This window comes from Lampris incognitus, chromosome 12 (assembly GCF_029633865.1).
Source record: "Lampris incognitus isolate fLamInc1 chromosome 12, fLamInc1.hap2, whole genome shotgun sequence".
Classification (NCBI taxonomy): domain Eukaryota; kingdom Metazoa; phylum Chordata; class Actinopteri; order Lampriformes; family Lampridae; genus Lampris; species Lampris incognitus.
Window position 1 is genome coordinate 16,096,686 of NC_079222.1, and position 22,623 is coordinate 16,119,308.

Consider the following 22,623-nt stretch of genomic DNA (forward strand, 5'->3'; position numbering starts at 1 on the left):
AAAACCTTAATTTCCAAAGTATTCTACATTTATCTCAATTCAATTCTGAAAGGTATACTATGTAAGATTTACACCCATATATGTGCCAGAGATCTGAATCAACACATAAACAGCCTTACTCCACCCATGTCCCCATTCCCCTCTCCAAACAGTATGGTGTACACCTCTCACGCTACAGACACACATGCATGAATGCAGGCAAATGACCATCGCCTGCAGAGGCAAAATTCAATCTTGTGCTGAAAGTGAGAAGTGCAGGATGTGACGCCAAGTGGGGTCAACTACACATTTCTTTGTTGTTGTTTGAGGCGGCAGATTCGCTGGTCAAAGTTGAACTCCACACTAAGCGAAGATGCGAATTTCCTTTGCCACCAGAAGAGCATGTTTTATTCGCTCCTTTACTCGCATAGAATGGAAGTGAATGGGAGGCGAATATTTACCAATGTTAATTTCGTGCATGTGTGACCATACCCTCAGAAAATGAGCAGATGTTATTGAATACACTTCTTTTACTTCTTTCAGCTGCTCCCGTTTGGGGTCGCCACAGCAGATCATCTGTCTTCTGCATCTTCCTCTGTCACGCCAATCACCTGCATGTCCTCCCTCACCACATCCATAAACCTCCTCTTTGGCCTTCCTCTTTTCCTCTTGCCTGACAGCTGCATCTTCAGCATCCTTCTCCCAGTATATCCAGCATCTCTCCTCCACACATGTCCAAACCATCTCAATCTTGTCTCTCTTGCTTATCTTCATTTCCACCTCATTCAGTATATCGCCTCTGCTCCACTCTGTGTGTGTGTGTGGGGGGGGGGTTAGCAATCCGGTTAGCCAGTTCAATTGCATCTCTCACCACTACTATGCTGATGACATGCAGCTGTAATTATCAGTTAAACCAAATGATATGAGTAATATGGGTACCCTTCATGAGTGCCTGGCTGCTATTAAGGAATAGATGTCACTCAATTTCGTTCAGCTCAATTCAGACAAAACTTAGGTTCTCCTTATTGGTCCTAATATGTTTGTCTCAAAAAAGAAACCTTGTACCAGCCCTCTGGCCACAAAATGTTAAACCCTCCTCAAGAAATCTGGGTGTACTCTGACCAAAATCTGAATTTTGACCTGCACATAAACAAGCCTGTGCAAACCTACTTTTTCCAACTCTGGAACATCGCAAAAATCAAATCAATGCTATCAACCAGAGATCTTGAATTGCTAATCCATACCCTAATTTTTTCATGCCTTGACTACTGTAGTGCTCTTTTCTCCTGCCTCAGCCAAGCAGCCCTGTCCCCCCTGCATCTTGTGCAAAATGCTGCAGCCAGGATGCTAACCAATGCCCATCTTAGATCCCACATCACAACAATCCTTGCATCCCTTCGTTGGCTCCCATTAAATTATAGAATAGACTTCAAGATACTGCTTATCACATATAAGGCCCTACATGGTCTTGCCGCTTTATACATTTCTGATCTTATGCATCTTACTCCACCTCTAGGCCACTCAGATCTTCTGACCACGGTCTCTTATTTATACCCCGCTCCCTCCACAAATCCAAGGGTGACTGTGCTTTGGCTGTAAGGGCCCCGTCCCTCTGGAATAGCCCCCCCCCCCCCCCCGTTAGATCAGCTGAGTCTGTAAACAGCTTTAAAAAAACTTCTCAAACCCATCTCTACCGACTTGCTTACCCTGTAATGGGGTTGTAATGTTTACTTTTCTGTATATAACTATGTGTATGTTTATTTTTTCTGTGTCTATCTTGTGCACCAAGGGCTCGAAATTAACTTTTTTCCTCAGTGTCCTACAACTGTCCCGAATTCTACTTTGTATTGTCCCGGGTATAACCAACAGTGTCCCAAATTTTAATTCTTGTCGTCGCCCCCCCCAATTATGCAGAATACATATAATTTGATCCTTTTTTGTCACTTAATCATCACAGCATGGACTCTGGTCCACCATATAAGTTTAAAATGCTTATTCTTTTATTAAACATATGAATATTAGTTTCGGGAGTTTCGGGAGTCGGCAGTATTGGGGCTTGCATCAGGGGGCTGTTTATTCAACCACCTCAGCATTTCTTTCTTCTTCTTTTAACTGTCGTTGATGATGGTCTATCGCTCTGGCTCTATGAATGTTGCATTGGCGCGAGTCAAACAGCAGCCACTGGCAGAGTGGATGACGTAGAATGCATTCTGTGATTTTGCATGAACAGGCGATTGACTGCCCTATCGTGAGGTGCCGCAAGAACGTAAGCCTTCTGTAGTTTCGCCGTTCACACGTTTTTATTAAATTATTCAAATGACAAAGTAACGTCTAGATACTCATAATTAATGACTTTGCAAATAACACCTATTTCAAAGTTTACTTTGACATTTTTTTTCACTGTCCCGGAATTGTCCCAGACAAAATATATTTGTGTCCCAGTAGGATTTTTTATGGTCCCCGGGACATCGGGACATCGTTAATTTCGAGCCCTGTGTGCCCCGCTTTGCAACTTTGTTTTTAAAAGATGCTATATAAATAAACTCTTATTTACTTACTCGTTGAAACACAGGAGAGGAGTGAAAATAGCACGACCATAAATTACAATAACCTACAGGTATTTTCGTTAGGGTTAGAGCCAATCAGAGGCAGAGAGGGTGGCTCTTTGAAAAGAACATTTGGATCAGTATCGCCGACTGGTAATCACATCTTTTGTGCCTAGAGCCTAGGTTCAAGCAGCTGACTGCAGGCAAACAATGCCATTTCTCCCACTAGGCTCAAATGTATTTTGATTATCTTGAGTGTCTTGAACTTGAATTTATGTTGCTTAAACTTTATAAGTGGGTTAATTAAATGTTATTTTGCTATCGCCAATCATTTCAGACCTCTGACCATGAATAAAAGTCAGATGCAGACCTTTGAGTAAAAACTTCGAGAAACCCTGTTAGCTTGGACCAAGTCCATTCCAGGCTCGTTGGGTCTCTTCCAGCAGGACTATTACCTTGCCTGTTGTCATGTGCTCAGGGGTGAAGGAACAGTGTTGGCAGCTGAAGCCATTGGGCAGGGGGTCATTGACTACACACCAGAATTGTTCTGCCCTTCATAACTGAAACCTCTAACACAGTGCAGGGCACCTCCAGGTACCTGACTTGCTCCTCTCCTCTGGGAAAGCACCAGCGGTTATGATGCGAAATGATCTCTCACACTCAGCTTTGTCACTTTGAGTTTTGAATTGACTAAGTAGCTAGCCAGTTAGCACCGAACTAATAGGGGAAAGTGGGCACCAGCAGTGCTAATAATCCCTCAAGACAGTTGATCTGCATTATCCCTTGAGCTATCAAAGCTGAGATTTTGTTTTAGTCCTCGCTATCTCCGAAACTATTTGGAAAGGCACACTGGGGCTTTTTTGGTCTGATGGCAGGCATCTCTTCAGCTAGTCTCACAACTCGTGCTTCTCCTTTGGACTGGGTGAACTTGAACTCTTACAGTGGGGGTTGGGGATTTACAACTGACAATCTTCCAGAATAAAACACTGAACACAGGCTACACCAACATATAAAAAGCAGAGTAAATTGTATAGAGGTTCACTGCGACTGAAGTGAAAATCTTTCAAAGTATACCTTTTAAATTCAAAATCTAATTCCCTCTGATTTCTGCAAACTGGAAAACATTGGTATGGTTTTATCAAGAGGCCTCGCAGAATTTTCTAATACATTTTGATTAAAATCCAGCCATGAGTGGTGTTTGACTCAGTGGGCTTTGGTTTTGGGAAGATTGGTTCTCCGTTTGTGTATACAGTATGTTGATGCACATGTGATGCTGATATTACAGTCTGTTTCTGTATCAAGGGGGCTGGCGTGGAGATCAACCCTGGCAGTGAATGCATCCTAGTCGGGAATGGAATCCACCACTGCAAGGAAGGGATTCTTATCAAGGTAAAATATTGCTTATCACAACACTATACTGCACAGTACAACCTGTAACTTCAAACTTTTACAGATTAAGTATTAGTAAAGATGAAAGGTATTATCTTTAATGTCCAAGGATTAATTTATTTTTATTTTTCAGTTATGCTTATGAAAAGATTTACACAAAAAGGGGAGCTGTACAGCTGTGTTCAAGTCTCATACCCATCAGTTGCTCTGTGTTGCGTTCTGTACCTCTAGGAATTTGCTGATGACCTTGATGTGATTACCCACATCACCTTGGAAGACAATGTGATTCACAACAATGAGCGCTATGGGGTGATTGTGGTGAAACCTAGCAAAGGGACAGAACCTGAGGAAGACCATGTTCCTCAGGACAATGCTATAAGTAAGGACTTGATTCTCTTTGCACCATTTTTGTGAGCTGATACCTGAAAGGCTGACATTTATGCAACAGTTATGTCAATTCATTTGAACAGTTGTCAATACTGTACCTGTGTTCACACTCATCAATAACCGTTGTTGATAAAGCCGAAGTTTTCCTTATCTGATCAAACACGTTGATCCGAACATTCGTGCTAGTATAGGCTCACTGAGCTCATTGTAGTCCTCTTTCCCATATCATTTGGCATTAGTGCACGATAAAATCCCCCAAATGTCTTCTCAACTTTCTTGTCTACCCTTACTTTGTCAACCCCTCCTCTACAGGACTGGTTAAGACTAATTTCTTTTAGTGTTTCTAACGTCTCTAGACAGAGTAAACATGCATCTGTAGGTGAAAGTAGTTCTCAAATTATGTTTCTAATATAAAACTTGATGCCTTTCTTTAATGAATGTTCACAAAGATGCAGGTTGCTTTTACTAATATTGCAATCATAATCTATAAATTGAAAGTTTTTAACATAAAACAAAGTGTTGAAAATAACCATTTAAATTACTTTAATATAAAATGTGTGAAAAATGTATGTGTAATAGTTTAATATAAATGTTTGTGTATGATGCAGTTAATATCATAGGCATAGGCACACTCAGCCAATAAATTCAAGTCAATTTTATTTGTATAGCCCAATATCAGAAATTATAAATTTGCCTCAGGGGGCTTTACAACAACACAACATCTTAGACCCTTGCATCGGAACAGGAGGAAAAGGTTGATAGAATAAAAAGAAGAATAAAGTTGATTCTGATTCTGATATCCATACAGTCTAGATAAAGTACTAATATACTTTATGTTACATAATAGATCGTTGTCGTCGTTGGCGTCTCTCATGTCCGAGGATCCATTCCACGAGATTAAGGTGTGTGCTTAAAAACTTGGATAAAGCCTTGATTAAAGTGGTGATCAGGTCGTGACGCTGGTCCACACTGCTTGGCCTTGGAGGATCTAGTTCCATGGCAACACAAGAGTGAAGACGATGGGATCCGCCACAGGTTGCACCCAAGTGACGGTTGGATTGGGAGTCCGGACTGCCCACTTGTTAGGCACTTACAAGCCAGGGATGAGTGGGATTTTTATAACCGCCAGTCCGTGGTCCCGTTAGGCTTTAGCCAGCTGAGTGCTGCCCAGGTTACGCCAACTCCACAAGTGAAATCCGGTCAATACCGCGAGGAGGGGCCTATCCGGTGTTTGTCACGCATGCAGGAATCGGTAGCCTGTACCTTTCAGCCTACATCACATGACGCTTTAGCAACCCACATAATAGATAATACCATATCATATGGTATACATAACACCAAGTATTTGGGGGAGACAATATCTTTGAACTTAGTTGCCATCAACAAGCAATTAATGATATCAAAGAACATGTGACGATGGGCTTCATTTGATACATGGAAAACAGCAGAATAGGTAATACAAAATAATGATAGTATAGTATAGTATAGAAAATTAACATTTACAGCAGTAAAAATGATATAAGAAATGTGAGTTTTGGTCCTTCACAGTCCCACTAATTGAATCTTTTTGAAAATTGGAGGGAAGATCTCAAGCATTCAGTGCATGCTAGAAGACCTAATAATATTTCTAGGCTAAAGAAGAAGGGAAGAGGGAAAAATCCAAAAGCAAGCATAGAAAGCATAGAGGTTGGAAATTAAAATGTCTTGAAATATTAGACATTGTATCAGGTACCTGACAGTTGGAAAATTAGCAAATGTGCAGTTGGACCATGGACCAGGCTGCCCAATTACTTTTGATGGGCTATACTACATACTTGTCCCCACTATAAAGACACATCTATGTCACATCTACCCCCAAATGAGGATACTTCTTAATATGTCTTTTGAGTCATGAAGTAAATTACATAATTTCGCTGTAGTCACACTCCACAAGTCCTCCTTTGGACCCAGCAACAAATGATTTTAAGAGATCTGACAAACCTCTAACGTAGTGTACATTTTGCAGTGAAACTGGTAGGTGCCAGTGGCTTTTTTGCGGTTTGTCATGTGCAGACCTCTGCTCCTGTACCTACACTGACTGGCTAAATGCTTTGTTTTTATTCCTCAAAGAAGACCATGAGATTTACTCCACAAAGATACACAGTAAATGTCAGATATGATAACACTATTATCCTGGAGGAAATTGCTGTTTCCAGCAGTTGATCAAGAGATGCACAGTTGGGAAAAGCCCTGTTTTGGTGTGGGGTGGGATTAGCATGTCCTGTAAGCCACTTGACACATGTCAAGAACCACCTCCAGGGCTCTACGCTAACTTTTTCCCCAAGGAGTACACGTGCTCCTAAAGGAAAAAAATAAGAAGCGCACAAAGAAATGTAGGCACGCAGTGAAAAATGTTCAAGTAACGGAGTTTATTAACAATTGAGTACATATATATTTTTACTGTGTGTGTGTGTGTGTGTGTGTGTGTGTGTGTGTGTGTGTGTGTGTGTGTGTGTGTGTGTGTGTGTGCGTGTGTGTGCGTGTGTACTTGCGTGCTTGTGTGTGCTCCATATGCTTCCTAAAAACATCGATTCTGGGGTCATTATGGTGATGTAGACATCATCAAATAAAACTTGTAACTGATTCGATTTTTCTCTCCCTTCTGTATTAAATGCCAGCTCTATATTGAAGTTATGACGCTTTTTGGATCACAGTGCATTGTACTGCCTACTTTTGTGCAAATTTTAGTCATTGTCATTATACAAAGAATGTGTTTGAATTCCACAGATCACCAGTGATTGTTAATTTGCTTCAAGAACGATTCCATTTTAGTGAGCTGTATTTTCCTCCCTTTATGTAGACGACCCTGAGGATTCTGGTGGACTGACAGCTAAAGAGAATTTAGAGGAAGAAGGCAAACCAGAAGAAGAGAAGGAAGTCCCTGCAAACCCCCAGCTCAACAACGATCTTTTGTTGACATCTTCAACCAATGCCACCTCAACCGGAATCACCAATTACGTTGCCTCCAAGATCGTAGAAGACAAGGGTGCCATTGAGCGAAAGCTTGGAGCCACCACATCAGCCAGGAAGTGGCCCCTGTGTCAACAGCATATGAAGAACAAAGACCCATACTGTATGCCCATTGATGAGGACCAGGTGCAAGAGATGTTTGTCTCTATGCAGGGCAATCAATTCAAAACGAATGGCATGGGCAACTTTGGCACCTTTCTGTACTGACTGACTAGAATGTGGACTAACCAGTCTGTTCCGTCACATCAGATCTGCATCTGATACAACCATCTACCAATGTCTGGTAAATGGATTATGGTAGGGGTGGTTGGCTGTTTTCGCCAGATATTAGAAACTTAAGGTATTCTTACAATACTCTCACAATTCTTTGCATTAATTATTTATAACCGTTGCATCTAACATTTTCACGGGGTCTTTTTGAATTTTTTATGGGTGGGGGAAGTTCACCTTTCCAGCTTGGATTGACTTCGCGATGTTTCACTTGCACAATTTGAATTTTGTTTTTCTTACATTGTCTTAATGTTGTTTTTTTTTTTTACTGTTAAAATGCCATTACTCTGTATACTTTTAAGTATTTTAACTTATTTTTGAACAAGTTTTTAATTTGAAAACGATGTCTGGTGAGAGCTGAAAATGTGATCTATGCGGATATGCTAATTAGGTTCTGATATTTAAATTTTACCCTACATTAGTCGAAAATTTACAATTGTTTGATATTGGGCAATAAATTCCATAAAGATACAAAAAATGGCAAAGGAAATTCATTCAGTTTCAGTCCAGAATGATTACTGTTCTGAATACTCTATTATTAGTCCCTTCCACGGTAGGGCAGAATGGTTCTGAGGAACAGTTCCAATGGCATTTCCACCCGGACACAGTTTGACATGGAACGCTTACAAACTGTGCCTGGCACGCTTTTCTTGGCACAGTTGGATAACCACGCTGAGTGCAGCAGAACCATTTGGATGGAATGACTTAATGATGTAGGTAGGTATTCATTTATTGGTTTCACATTTGCATCAGTTCTATGACTCCCCAGCTGCTTTCTGCACATTCACTTCCAGGTCAGCTAGGTCGGTTGAAAAGGAATAAAAATGCCTGAAACGTATCATAGTCAGTGGAGGATACAGTTGCACTAGTTGACATCTGGTCCGACAAAAACAATAATGATCACTTGGAAGGAGAAAAGAGAAATTAAAAAATGTTCCAACTGATAGCCGAGTCGCTGACCCACTGCGTCACCTACTGTTCTCATTGTAGTTTTTCTTGGGCTGCTAAAACCAGGACTGGGAAGTGTCTAACAGATGGGAAAAAGAAATGGTAATTGGCCCTATGAGTCTTGAGAAGTGCAGAACTGCACAATGTGGCCCTGGTAACCATTTGGCCATTTGGTGGGGAAAAGAGGCTAATGTCTGACATGCATTTTGCACAGATAATTCTCATTCTCTTCACATACATAGGTCTCATTCTAATCACCACTCTTATTACAAAGATGGCAACATTTCCCACCTTCCCTCTTGTCATACTTACTGTCTGCCATCAGTAGCAGTGCCCAAATTGTTGGTACTAAAATATTTGTAAAACTACAGTGCCTTGCAAAAGTATTCACCCCCCCTTGACAGTCATTACTTATTTCTGGATTATAAAAGATACTCACACATCTGTTCCTGGACGATATCATTTTTGTGAACCCATAAGCTCCAACAGCATATTCCCAAAGTCAAAATAAGTTATGTTATGCTGAATTTTTATAAATATAAAAACTAGTATAGTGCTTACATAAGTATTCAACCCCCACATATCAATACTTTGTAGAGTACCCTTTTGCTATAATAATAGCCATGATTCTCTTGGAGTAAGTATGTACAAGCTTTGCACCTTCTTGGCAGAGGTCTTGCAGGTTGTTGGGATGGCGCCTCTGGACTGCGATTGTCAGTCTGTGCCACAGATTTTCAATGGGGTTGAGGTCTGGACTTTGACTTGGCCACTCCAAAACGTTCACCTTTTTGTTGCTGAGCCATGCCATTTTTGCTTTAGCCCTATGCTTAGGATCATTGTCCTGCTGGAAGGTGAACCTTCTCCCAAACTTCAGTTTTATGGCAGACTGCAACAGGTTTTCTTCCAATATTTCCCTTTATTAACCTCCATCCATTCTTCCCTCAATTTGAACAAGGTTCCCAGTGCCTGCTGATGAAAAACAACCCCATAGCATTATGCTGCCACCGCCATGCTTCACTATAAGGAGTGTGTGCCCCCCCCTTTTTTTTCTCCCCTATTGTACTTGGCCAATTACTCCACTCTCCCGAGCTGTCCCGGTTGCTGCTCCACCCCTTCTGCCGATCCAGGGAAGGCTGCAGACTACCACATGCCTCCTCCGATACATGTGGCGCCACCAGCCGCTTCTTTTCACTTGACAATGAGGAGTTTCGCCAGGGGGACGTTGCGCATGGGAGGATCACGCTGTTCCCCCCAGTTCCCACTCCCCCCTGAACAGGCGCCCCGACCGACCAGAGGAGGCGCTAGTTCAGCGACCAGGACACATACCCACATCCAGCTTCCCACCCACAGACACAGCCCATTTTGTCTGAAGGGACGCCCAACCAAGCCGGAGGTAACACTGGGATTCGAACCAGTGATCCCCATATTGATAGGCAACAGAATACACTGCCATGCCACCCGGATGCCCTGGAGGGTGTTTTTTAGGGCATGAGCAGTGTTAGGTTTGCACCACACGTAACGTTTTGAGTTTTGGCCAAAAAGCTCAACTTTCGTCTCATCTGACCACAAAACCTTTACCCACATCTTTACTGGGTTCTCGCTCATGCTTGGTAGCAAACTCCAAGCGTGCTTTTATATGCATAGTTTTGAGCAACGGCTTCTTTGTTGCCATCCTCCCATCTACTACTACTACTACTACTGCTGCTACTACTACTACTTTTGGCTGCTCCCGTTAGGGGTCACAAAAGCTGATCATCCGTTTCCATTTCTTCCTGTCTTCTGCATCTTCCTGTGTCACACCAGCCACTTGCATGTTCTCTCTCACCACATCCATAAACCTCCTCTTTGGCCTTCTTCTTTTCCTCTTCCCTGGCAGCTCCATATTCAGAATCCTTCTCCCAATATACCCAGCATCTCTCCTCCACACATGTCCAAACCTTCTCAATCTTGTCTCTCTTGCTTTGTCTCCAAACTGTCCAACTTGAGCAGTCCCTCTAATATACTTGTTCCTAATCCTGTCCTTCTTCGTCACTCCCAATGAAAATTTTAGCATCTTCAACTGTGTCACCTCCAGCTCTGCCTCCTGTCTTTTCATCAATGCCACTGTCTCCAAACCATACAACATAGCTGGTCTCACAACCATCTTGTAAACCTTCCCTTTAACTCTTGCTGCTACCCTTCTGTCGCAAATCACTTCTGACACTCTTCTCCACCCACTCCACCCTGCCTGCACTCTCTTCTTCACCTCTTTTCTGCACTCACCATTACTTTGGACAGTTAACCCCAAGTATTTAAACTCATACGCCTTCGTCACCCCTACTCCTTGCATCCTCACCATTCCACTGTCCTCCCTCTCACTCACGCATACATATTCTGTCTTGCTCCTGCTGACTTTCATTCCTCTTCTCCACAGTGCATACCTCCACCTCTCCAGGCTCTCCTCAATATGCACCCTACTCCGCTACAGATCACAATGTCATGGGCAAACATCATAGTCCACGGAGACTCCTGCCTGATCTCATCGTCAACCTGTCCATCACCATTGCAAACAAGAAAGAACAAACAAACAAAAAACAAACAAGAAACAAACAACAACAACAGGAAAGAAACAAGGAGTCTTGCCACCCTCCCATACAGGCCAGATTTATGGAGAGCCCGTGATATGGTTGACTCATGCACATTTATTCCAGTTTCAGCCACTGACCTGTGGAGCTCCTTCAAAGTGATGCAGGATCATCTGTGGCTTTCCTCGCCAGCCCACATCTGGCTCGGACATTTCGCTTTGAGGGACGGCCTGTCCTACAAAGCGTCTGGGTGGTGTGATACCGCTTCCACTTTCTGACAATGGATCCAACAGTGTGCCGCGGGACATCCAAACACTTGGATATTATTTTGTATCCCTTTCCTGTCTTCTGCATTTTAATCACTTTGTCTCTTACTTTAGTATTATGCTCCTTTGTCTTCATTTCCTGATGGAGTTCGTGCCCGGCTAATGAACTTTACACAGAGTGCCTTTTCTACCCATAAATGAGACCGTTACTTTAATATCTTATCAGGTGCACACTAATTATGTCCAATTATGTTAACCTGAGTTTGTTTTAGGAATAATTTGTCATTTGTGTAAACTTGGAGCTTTCAGAGGACAAGGGGTTGAATACTTACAAGCACTATGTTTTAGTTTTTAATTTATTAATAAACAGTCAGCTGAACATGACTTATTTTGGATTTGGGAACATGCTGTTAGAGCTTATGGCTTCACAAAAATAATATTGTTCAAGAACAGCTATGTGAGTATCTTTTATAATCCAGAAATTAGTGATGACTGTCAAGGGGGTTGAATACTTTTGCAAGGCATTTTATTGGGAGAGGGATGCTGAATATGGAGCTGACAGGGAAGAGGAAACGAGGAAGGCCAAAGTGGAAGTTTATGGACATGCAGGTGGCTGGCGTGACGGGAAGACGTAGAGGACAGGAAGAGATGGAAACAGATGATCCGCTGTGGTGACCCCTAATGGGAGCAGCTGAAAGTAGTAGTAGTAGATTAATTGTATGTTGTAACAGTAGAATGTTTCTCCCAGTAACCTTGCAATTGACCAAACACATCAATGTGTACGTGACAGTGTCTGATGCTCCCTCTTGCCTGGTTCCAGGCCATAACCTCTGGGCCAATCGCAATGGCCATCATGATCCTGGCCTAATTGAGGACCACCCCCTGCTTAAGCAAATCTCCGAGGGTCATAGGCTCGGGTCCAACGGACAGGTAATGACATTTACCAATTTGATTTTAAAACTCTGCTCTTGGTTCATAAAGCACTGAATGGTTAAGGGCCAAAATACATTTCTGATCTACTGCTACACAATGAACCATCCAGACCGCTCAGATAGTCTGGGACGAGTCTGCTTTCTGTCCCCAGAGTCAAAACTAAACACGGAGAGGCAGCTTTCAGTTTTTATGCACCACATATCTCGAACAAACTCCCTGAAAACTGCAGGTCTGCTGCCTCTCTCAGTTCTTTCAGATCTAGGTTGAACGCTTTCCTCTCTGCCGCTGCCTTTTATTGAATAAAACTTGCTTTTGATTTTCATCTTACACTGCACTGTAACATTTACTGTTTTTATTTGTTTTTAAATGTCTTTTTATTGCATTCTCTTAAAGCCTATTATGTTTTATGTAAAGCACTTTGAATTGCCTTGCTGCTGAAATGTGCTACATAGATAAATTTGCCTACCATTCAAGCAGGAGTGCAGTAATACTACATACGCAACAGTATTGTGACCAAGGTTTCTTTATGGTGTGTGTGTTGAATTAGGTGGTGGAGCAGCAGCATGTGAAGACTTTGTCCAGCAGTGTCAACACCATGCAGCAGGTCTTGGAGGAGGCAGCTCGACTGCTCAAACTGGTCTAGAGAGTCTCCCTGCCAGCTGGCTCCACAGCAGGGGAGGGCAGCAACAACCAGCAGGTAGACACACACACTTACATAAAAATATATCCTTAAAATATCCATGGCCCCATTTCAATCATCTTTCTTTTCTTCCGCATCAGGATGAGCTGTTGAAAAATGAGATAGCCAAGCTAGCCAGCTAATCTTTATTTTGTTTTTCAAGATCGTTTGGTGACAGGCATGGGCGTAAGTCCATGAATACTGGGATGGCCTCCAGCGCTTTACCTGTGCCCCTGTCCATAGGGTTAGTGGTTGTGTGAGGAAGGCCATCCGATGTAAAATGTTGCCAAATTATTATGCAGATTGACAAGGCCACAGGGGATCGGTTGAGGTTCCACACAGGATCGGTCGAGGCTCGGGTTAACAATGGCCGACATTGGTGCTGTGCCCTCACAGGGTACTGATGGAAACTGTAAAACCCACTGTGGCGACCTCTGAGAAACAGGAAAAAGCTGAAAGACGTTTTCCAATGTAGTATCCCTTTTTATTTAAACCTCTTTTAAATTGATTTAATTTTGGATCCTGTTTCAATTTTACATTCTTCTCTCACTACAATGTGTGACTGTTTTTTCTTGTCTCTTCTCCCGTGTATGTGGATGGTGTGATGTGAGTCTCCCCTGACTGCATGTGTAGCCTGACTTCCTGTCAGGTCTACATGGTGATGGTGGTCACGTGGCTGAGGTCCTAGGCTGTTCTGGTGGCATCTGGACACTGCTTGACATCCTCTTCATCATATTCTTCATATATCTTATAATTTCATTATAATACTTTTGTTATCCCGGCTTGGTCGGGCCTTCCTACAGACACAATTGGCCGTGTCTGCAGGTGGGAGGCCGAATGTGGGTATGCGTCCTGGTCGCTGCACGACCGCCTCCTCTGGTTGGTCTGGGCACCTATTCGGGGGGGGGGGGGAATAGCGTGATCCTCCTACACGCTACGTCCCCATGGTGAAACTCCTCACTGTCAGGTGAAAAGAAGCGGCTGGTGACTCCACATGTATCGTGTTGAGAAAAAAAAGGAGAGGTTCCCTTTTTCTCCTCAATTGACCCTTCGCTAAGCCAGACCCCCGAAACGCAGACTGGCCAGTCACAGTGAAGCACAGGACAGGAGGTCTGACACTTTCATGGCAGCGCTCCGTTGCCTCTGATGTAAACGTTTCAGATTTTCTTCATTTTCGAGCTGGTTTTGTGGACTTTTAGCTAGTTAAGGTTAAACGTTGTGCCTGGGGCACTTGTAACAGTGACACTCATAACCCGGAGAGGTTGGAAGGCGATGTATGTTTTTTTTCCCTTTCCAAAACCAAAATCAAACCCTGAAAAGTGTAGGCTGTGGATAAAGCTATGTGGACGTCCTCAAATCCAGCTGAACCCCTCAAAGATCAACAAGCACAGCTTTGTCTGCTCCAAGGTAAGTAATTACTTTTATTAACCGTAAAATAATGTTAAAGCTTTGACGGACTTAGCAACAGTAACTAAGGGGGGGGGGCCTTAGCGAAGGGTCAATTGTATCGGGCAAATTACCCCATTCTTCCGAGCCATCCCGGTCGCTTTGCTGATCCGGGGAGGACTGCAGTCTACCACATGCCTCCTCCGATACATGTGGAGTCACCAGCCGCCTCTTTTCACCTGACAGTGACAGAGTTTCGCCAGGGGGATGTAGCGCGTGGGAGGATCACACTATTCCTTCCAGTTCGCCCTCCTCCCCGAACAGGAGCCCCAACCGACCACAGGAGGTGCTAGTGCAACGACCAGGACACATACCCACGTCCGGCTTCCCACCCACAGACACGGCAAATTGTGTCTGTAGGGACGCCCGACCAAGCCAGAGGTAACACAGGGATTCGAACCGGCAATCCCCGTGTTGGTAGGCAACGGAACAGACCGCCACGCTACCCGGACGCGTGGCCACACAATTATGTGTAAACGCAGTAAACCAAAAGCTGTTACAAAATGTCCACATGTCTGAAGCCGTTGATCTTTACTTTATTTATCAGGCATGTATGATAACAGACAAGTCATCCTCCATAAGAATTCTAAAACGTTCGAGAAGGTTTTATGAAACATCCCTTTATTAGTAAACCAATGAGTATAAACCTTGGTAGTTGCTTTGAAATGTATACAAAATGAAGACAGAGGCACACTCATGCAACTCAGAATTCACTCTAAAGAAAAAAGAAAACCTGCCTCCTTTCGCAAGCACCACTGAAATCAAGAATCCAAGTAGAAAAAATGGCAACGTTCAATGTAAAAATCCCGTATCGAAAATCATGTCACGGTTATACTGGACAATTTTTGTAAAGGTAAAACCAATTATATATCTGGTCATAAAATGTTGTCAGACCTATAAAACTAGGCCATAGAAAGATGGTCAAGGACTGAAACTTAAAAACCCAAATGAAGTCGGTAACTGAAGCTAAACACAAAAACCTCTATTCTGATTCAACATGGGTAACAAAAACCAACATAATCACTTCAAAAGTAAAATGCTTTTTGAAGCTGGATCCTTGTTGTACTGCCCATTAAACTCTAGTAATGTATTTCTGCTGAAGGGGCACATGTGATAACCAAAGGAGATCACTGGACAACAAAAATTTTGCTTCCTGAACACTTTTGGGTGTATTTTATGGATTTTGGGCTTCTGATCACAAAAATCACCTTGAAAATATCCTATCACATATTGTTTTGTAGATATAACCTATTTCTGTGATTTCCCATCATATTTTAAGTCTACTAGTATACTGCCCACAACGCAAGCTGTTCTGGTCAGTCCAAGGTAGGTGCTATGCAGATGTTGTGTTAATGCCTGGGCACTTCTTAGTGAGGTTAGATGCTGGCAGACAGGCTATAAAAGCTGCTCACATTTCCAGATGTTGTCAAGCCTGACAGCTGTCCTGATACACAATGGCAACATCTACCCTTCAGTACCCACTGGCTATGCAGTACACATGAAAGAGACCTACAGTAACATGGAAGTGTTGTTGAAACACATACAGTACAACAGTTAAGACTGGAACATGTGTGGTGATGTAGAAGTACTGGCACCGCTACTAGGAATGCAGCTCGGATACACAAAGTACTTTTGTTTCCTTTGTGCATGGGACAGCCGTGCTAAAAGTCACATTACATTAAAAAGAACTGGCCGCTCCGTGAGCATTGTGTTCCAGGGCAGAAAAGTGTGGTGCATAAACCACTTGTTGACCCAACAGATATTTCTGCCTCCTGCTCATATAAAACTTGGATTGATGAAAATTTTTGTGACGGCAATGACAGTAATGGATTTTGCTATTTGAGACAGAAGTTTCCCAGAATAATTGATGCCATGATTAAGGAAGACATTTTGTTGGTCCACAAATCACGGATCATCAAGGACAGGGAATTAGAAGATCTGCTAGCGGGACCAGAGAAAATAGCATGGAAGGGACATTGCGGAGAATTTTTTTTTTTATTCCCCCCCCCCTTTTTTTTCTCAATTGTATCCAGCCAATTACCCCACTCTTCCAAGCCGTCCAGGTCTCTGCGCCACCCCCTCTGCTGATCCGGGGAGGGCTGCAGACTACCACATGCCTCCTCCGATACATGTGGAGTTGCCAGCCGCTTCTTCTCACCTGACGGTAAGGAGTTTCGCCAGGGGGACACATCGCGTGGGAGGATCACGCTATTCCCCCTAGTTCCCCCTCCCCCCTGAGCAGGCGCCCCGACTGACCAGAGGAGCCACTAGTGCAGCGACCAGGACACATACCCACATCCGGCTTCCCACCCCCAGACACAGCCAATTGTGTCTGCAGGGATGCCTGACCAAGCTGGAGGCAACATGGGGATTCGAACCGGCGATCCCCGTGTTAGTAGGCAACGGAACAGACCGCCACGCTACCCAGACACCCCGTTGAGAATTTTCTTGGCAACTACAGAGCACCAAACTACACTGAGCTGCTTGACAACATGCTTAAAGCATACAAAAACCATGAAGTGCAACATGTCATTGAAAATTCATTTTTGGCATCACACTTGGACTTCTTCCCTGCTGAGCTTGGTGCAGTCAGTGACAAACATGGTGAAAGGTTTCACCAGGACATTGCGACCATGGAAAAGAGGTATCAGGGCAACTGGAATCCATCAATGCCGGCCGACTATTGTTGGGCACTGACACGAGAGGCACCAGATGCTGAGTATAAACAAAAATCGGCTGCACAACATTTTAAGCTCAGTTGAACTGACACAATGTGTCAGCGTCATTATGCGATTAAACATGGTAAATTCAATAAAAGTTATTTTAATGTTTCTCCAAATTCCTATGTGATACAGTAAATCTGAAATTATTTTTGCATCCGCTTGACATTGTCTATCATAATCTAATTTTTTTTCAGGAAGCAGAATGTTTGAAAAAAAATTGTTGTCCAGTGAATTGGAAAAAGACTCATTAGGTAAGCGAGTACAAGTGCAGGATATTTTAATTAAAAACATTTACCGACATCACAGATGCTTTTAAACAAAGGAGCCCATGTTAATTCATTAAGGCTGAAACACAGAACCAACTTTAAGGTATTTTTCATGAATGAACAGCACTGACCACTGTCTATCTCTGAACAAGTCTAACAAAGGCCTGGACAAGTTGAATGAATGGCTCCTGGCCTTCATGGCTGCCTTTGGAGCCTGGCGTGGGTGGTTTGGTCTGGGTAGAAGGAAGAATACCACTGGCTGGTGATGATGGTGACCCCCTGCGGAAGTAGCGAGACAGGCTAGAAAGAAGAGTGCTCTGGAGGCGAGGAATCAACAGGAGAGAGAAGGACATAAAATGTCAGAAATAAAATGTGATCATTCTGCAAACAGCAAAAGTTCACAGACATCTTCAAAATGTTAAATTAAGAGTAGTAGCAAGAAAAATGAGGGCTGGTGGGTCACAAGTTCTCACCAGTTCAGAGCTGAGTCCCTGTTTGAGCCTCTGCTTGTCTCTGAGGACGATCGAGGGGTCCTTCAGACATCGAACTGCCTGGGAGATCAGCACGTAGAAACAGTTCTCCATAGTGAACATCAGCAAAGACCTGAAGAAACAATAAGTAATTTCTCAAACCTCTGGTACAGGGCCTTTTATATAAATATATAAAAATATAATCTTACCACATAGAAACAATGGATCCTCAAGCTACTTACTTGAATGCTTGCATCTCCTCAGAGGAAGCTGGCTCTTTCTTCTTCTCCATCTGCATGTGAAAACAAAATAGTCAAAAATGTCAGGCTGTGAAGAGCCGGGGACAATTACAAGGTTCATTTATAAACACTAAACATTTACCTCTCCAAGCAAACTTAGGGCCACATTGATGGTGGCCAGCAGGGTGCCAAAGGAAGGAGCCACGTCAAGGTCGAACACAGGCGTTGTGAAGCTGTGGATGAACAGGGTCCTATATTCTGTGATGTCCATACACTGGTGCGGAGGAGTAAAAATCTGAGATTATTCCACTGTGTCTGATATGTTACATCTTCACTGGTATATCCAGGGATAAATAACAAAATATATCTTCATAATAATGACGGATTATATTTACATAGTGCTTTATCTCGATACCCTAAGCACGTCACAGTGGAGGGGGAAAACCTACCCCAATCACCACCAATGTGTAGCATCCAACTGAGTGATGCATGGCAGCCATTTTGTATAAGAACGCTCATCACACATCAGCTTGAGGTGGCAGCAGGAAATCATCGAGCCAGTTACCTACTCAACTCTATGCGGCATACGAGCTGCTGCAGTTTAAAAAAACTGCCATCATCTCTGTTTTGACAAGAACTTCAGAGCTCAGTTTAACATTGCAGTCTATAGGAGTTTTGGTCAGCGCTTTTGGTGCCTGGAGGCGATTTATTCAAAAACGGCAAGTCAGGTCACAATGAGAGCCATGCTGGGTAGAAGAGGACACGTTCCTCTGTGCTTTGATGTATAAATTGTCCCTTACGGCTGGAAATTGCGAGAATTAAGAGGTTAAAAATTTTGGGAGAAATTTTCAGGGATGGCAGAGTGTGGGTAATGTGACGCACCGTCTCTGTACAGTCAGCCCAATACACACACATTATAAACTGAAACGCTCTTTAAAAAACATTAACATACTAGATATCCAAATATCGATTTAGCTCAACAAAGTCTGAAGTCTAGTGACCCGTTTAAAGTTTCAACCATGTGTCTACGTTATGACGAAGTAGTTTTGCTCAAGAGGGGTGGGTTTGATCATTTTCACGACCACTTCCCATTGTTTTGCAATGAGAATGTTTTTGATTTTTTTTTTTCAGGATTCCCCCCCGTTTTTCTTTCTCCCCAGTTGTACCCAGCTAATTACCCCACTCTTCCGAGTCATCCCGGTCGCTGCTCCACCCCCTCTGCCGATCCGGGGAGGGGGTGGAGCCTCCTCCAATACATGTGGCGTCACCAGCCGCTTCTTTTCAGCTGACAGTGAAGAGTTTCACCAGGGGGAGGTAGCGCGTGGGAGGATCATGCTATTCCTCCCAGTTCCCCCTCCTCCCCAAACAGGCGCCCCGACTGACCAGAGGAGGCGCCAGTGCAGCAACCAGGACACATTCCCACATCCAGCTTCCCACCTGCAGACACAGCCAACTGTGTCTGTAGGGACGCCTGACCAAGCCGGAGGTAACACGGGAATTCGAACCGGTGATCCTTGTGTTTGTAGGCAATGGAATAGACTGCTACGCTACCCAGACGCCCTTTTTTTTCTTGCGATTTTCATCGCCATGGTTACTCAAATCACTAAGAAAAGTCACAGCACACCATTCCCAAAAGAACTGCACGTTTTGATGTTGTGGGGTTTTGCCTCAAAGCTGCGGGACTAGTTACATGCCAACATTTGTACGGAACAAGAATAAGAATGACAAATATTTGTCTGCTTTGCACAGCAGTCACACACATGTTTTTATATAACAATCCCATCAATGCTTTTAACAGTTATGGTTGATTTATTTTGCTTTTTGGTCGGTCTGTGGATGCGCTGCCACCATCAGATCTACTGAAAACACCACACATTTCATTGCTGGAATTGGAGTCTGACGCATTCTGTCCCCGTACACACTGTATTAAAGCTGCTGTAGGTACTCTGGAGGTGTGAGCAAATCTGACACGTCTGCCCCCCCCTCCAAAAAAAACCCAGTCCCCCCTCTGCTTCCTTCTTCCCTCCAGTAATGCCTCCCCCAAAACCAGCTTCATAGCAAAATTCATATTGCCGTTAATAATCCATGCATATGTGGAGAAAAAAAAAAACGCCCTACAAATCTCAGATAAACGGATGTTGTTATGAAGCATGGTTTTACTTAGCGGTTAAGTATTAATTCAGATCGCTATTTTAAAAGTATCAGGCTACCTTGCGTGTGCAGACAACAGGTTTGGCACTGAGTTAGGGTTACTCCTTAGCAGTGATAGGCTGCTTCATTCAGACTGAATAACTTTTTTGTGATTCAGAATGAGGCCCCAGGAGTGGCCAGAGAGACTAGATTTTTTTCACGGTATATTTTCTTGATATAACCTGTCAGCATATAATGGGAAGTTCACCAAATATGGAAAAAAATGGTCTTAAAAGAAAGTTGCCGACAGCAGCTTTAGAGAGTGCCTAGTCTCACCTGGTCCAGGAGTATCTGGCAACAGTCTGGGGTGAAGTGCTGCAGAGTAGCCAGTGTTTTACTGAGGATCTTCAGAAGGCTGCACTGGACGGCAAGTAGGGTCTTCTGCTCAGCCTCCTCCCTTTCCCCAACAACTGCAGCGTCTTTAGAGGGAGTCTGAGGGGGCCGATGGGTCCTCGGGAGTTGTCCTGGGGGTAACGCCTCGCCATTCTTATCCTAAGTAAATAAAATCAGATGTATGCAACCCATTACTAAGCTGCAAAACATCTTTCAAATGCCACTTTCCATTTGGCTTGTAGTAACAAGGGAAGTCATGCCCCAGGCCAGAACCAGCAAAGATGTGGAGACTACTTGACATGAAAATAAGGGTTTTGTATTTCAAGAGAGTTAAACAATATCCCCTTTTCTCTGCAGTGCTAAGAAAAATCTCAGTAAATCAAACCCTAAATTCAAAATTATCAAACATTTTTATATATTTCAGCAATTTAAATGCCTGAGGTTTGTTTATTATGACCCAAAAACATTCTAATCAGTGCATAACCCATCGCAGCCACCCTTCTCTGTGACTGCTTATCACCTACTGTTGCATGTTTTACACACTGAAGATAAGCGAGCTGGTACAGTCCTGTATGACTTAAGTACCATGTGCTTTGGAGAGGATAATCATAAGTTTGATGTTAAGTTTTATGTCAGATAGGTCCGCGGTGGTGTAGCGGTCTAAGCATCGGCTCTGTGTCGATGCAGTTGCCCACTGGGGACTGGGGTTCGCGCCCCGGTCTCGTCAGATCCGACTATGGCCGGACTCGACGAAGCAGCGATCATTGGCAACGCTGTCTTCGGGAGGGGGGCGGAGTCGGCTTGTGTTCGTCACGTGAATGCGTCTCTGTGTGTGTCGGAAAAACAGTGGTTCGGCTTGGAGTCGCCTTGTCACGAAAGTGGCGAGGCGGTCTCCTTCGAGACTGCCGGCCGGAGAGATGCAGTTGGCGAACGCATACAGTGCGAGGGTGGGTGTTTGAATTAAAACAGGGGTCGATTGGCCACTAAATTGGGAGAAAAAAGGGAAAAATCAGAAATAAATTTATAAAAAAAAAAAAAAGTTTTATGTCAGATTGTGCCTTCATGGGAATGAAACTTGAATGAAACTAAATCAAAAAAGTCCACAATGACACAAACTTTATCAATAATTTTTCCGTCTCATGAGCTGCAGACCATCTGATGAAGGCCATGAAACCAAAAGTTCACCAATAAAGTGTAATTAATTTAACTTTGAGAGTGTTGTGTCTCTTATGTTTAATTTTGACCCCATGAAATGCTGGCCTGTCTCCAAGAGTTAGTCTGTTATTCTAACAAAATTGTTTTACTCATGAAATCTTTTTATTTTCTTGTTGTTGTCCTTACTAATTTTGGAGTGATGAAATACCAAGTAAAAAGAGCAATTGCCTGAAAAATGAGAATCTGAGAATGACCTGAGAGAAATTGAGAAATGCAACTGGGAAATAGGTACGGCATTTTCTATGGAATGGTAGAGGAAAATGGGTTGACTTAGACATGATTTACAATATTGGGTTTTAGAAGCACAAATTGAATCATCAGGCAGAATGGTGGCGCAGTGGTTAGCGCGGTAGCCTCACAGCAAGAGGGTCCTGGATTCGAGCCCCGGTGTAGTGCTCCGGTTTCCTCCCACAGTCCAAAGACATGTAGGTCAGGTGAATCGGCCGTAGTAAATTGTCCCTAGGTGTGAATGTGTGGGCCCTGTGATGGACTGGCGGCTTGTACAGGGTGTATCCCCGCCTGCCGCCCAATGAATGCTGGGATAGGCTTCTGCATCCCGCAACCCCAGTTGGGATAAGCGGTTTGGATAATGAATGAATCATCATGGAATAGTAGTTGAAACAAAAAATTAGCTAAAAGTAAATAGAAGAGGATAACAGTGAGAGTTAAAGGTGCATCAAAATGCCCAGTCCATTCAACTATTACTAACGAACAAGAAAAAGATCAGATAATCCTCTGCTAACAACAATCCTTGGTAAACCAAACAAAATG

General features: G+C 43.4%; 2 protein-coding genes across 2 annotated transcripts in view; one reads left to right on the forward strand and one right to left on the reverse strand.

The window, feature by feature from the left end:
• shcbp1 (SHC SH2-domain binding protein 1) overlaps positions 1-8,049 on the forward strand; it is a 32,312-nt gene extending 24,263 nt beyond the window's left edge. The window contains exons 11-13 of the mRNA XM_056290951.1: positions 3,828-3,914; positions 4,146-4,293; positions 7,141-8,049. Coding sequence (XP_056146926.1) covers positions 3,828-3,914; positions 4,146-4,293; positions 7,141-7,517 — 612 coding nt within the window. The 3' untranslated portion in view covers positions 7,518-8,049. The remainder of the gene's footprint in view (positions 1-3,827; positions 3,915-4,145; positions 4,294-7,140) is intronic.
• An 8,402-nt stretch (positions 8,050-16,451) lies between these two features.
• The window catches only part of nup188 (nucleoporin 188), a 32,317-nt gene continuing 26,145 nt past the window's right edge, over positions 16,452-22,623 (reverse strand). Inside the window, exons 39-43 of the mRNA XM_056290787.1 lie at positions 20,581-20,796; positions 18,257-18,388; positions 18,118-18,167; positions 17,879-18,008; positions 16,452-17,722 (exon numbers count right to left, since the gene is read on the reverse strand). Coding sequence (XP_056146762.1) covers positions 17,543-17,722; positions 17,879-18,008; positions 18,118-18,167; positions 18,257-18,388; positions 20,581-20,796 — 708 coding nt within the window. The 3' untranslated portion in view covers positions 16,452-17,542. The remainder of the gene's footprint in view (positions 17,723-17,878; positions 18,009-18,117; positions 18,168-18,256; positions 18,389-20,580; positions 20,797-22,623) is intronic.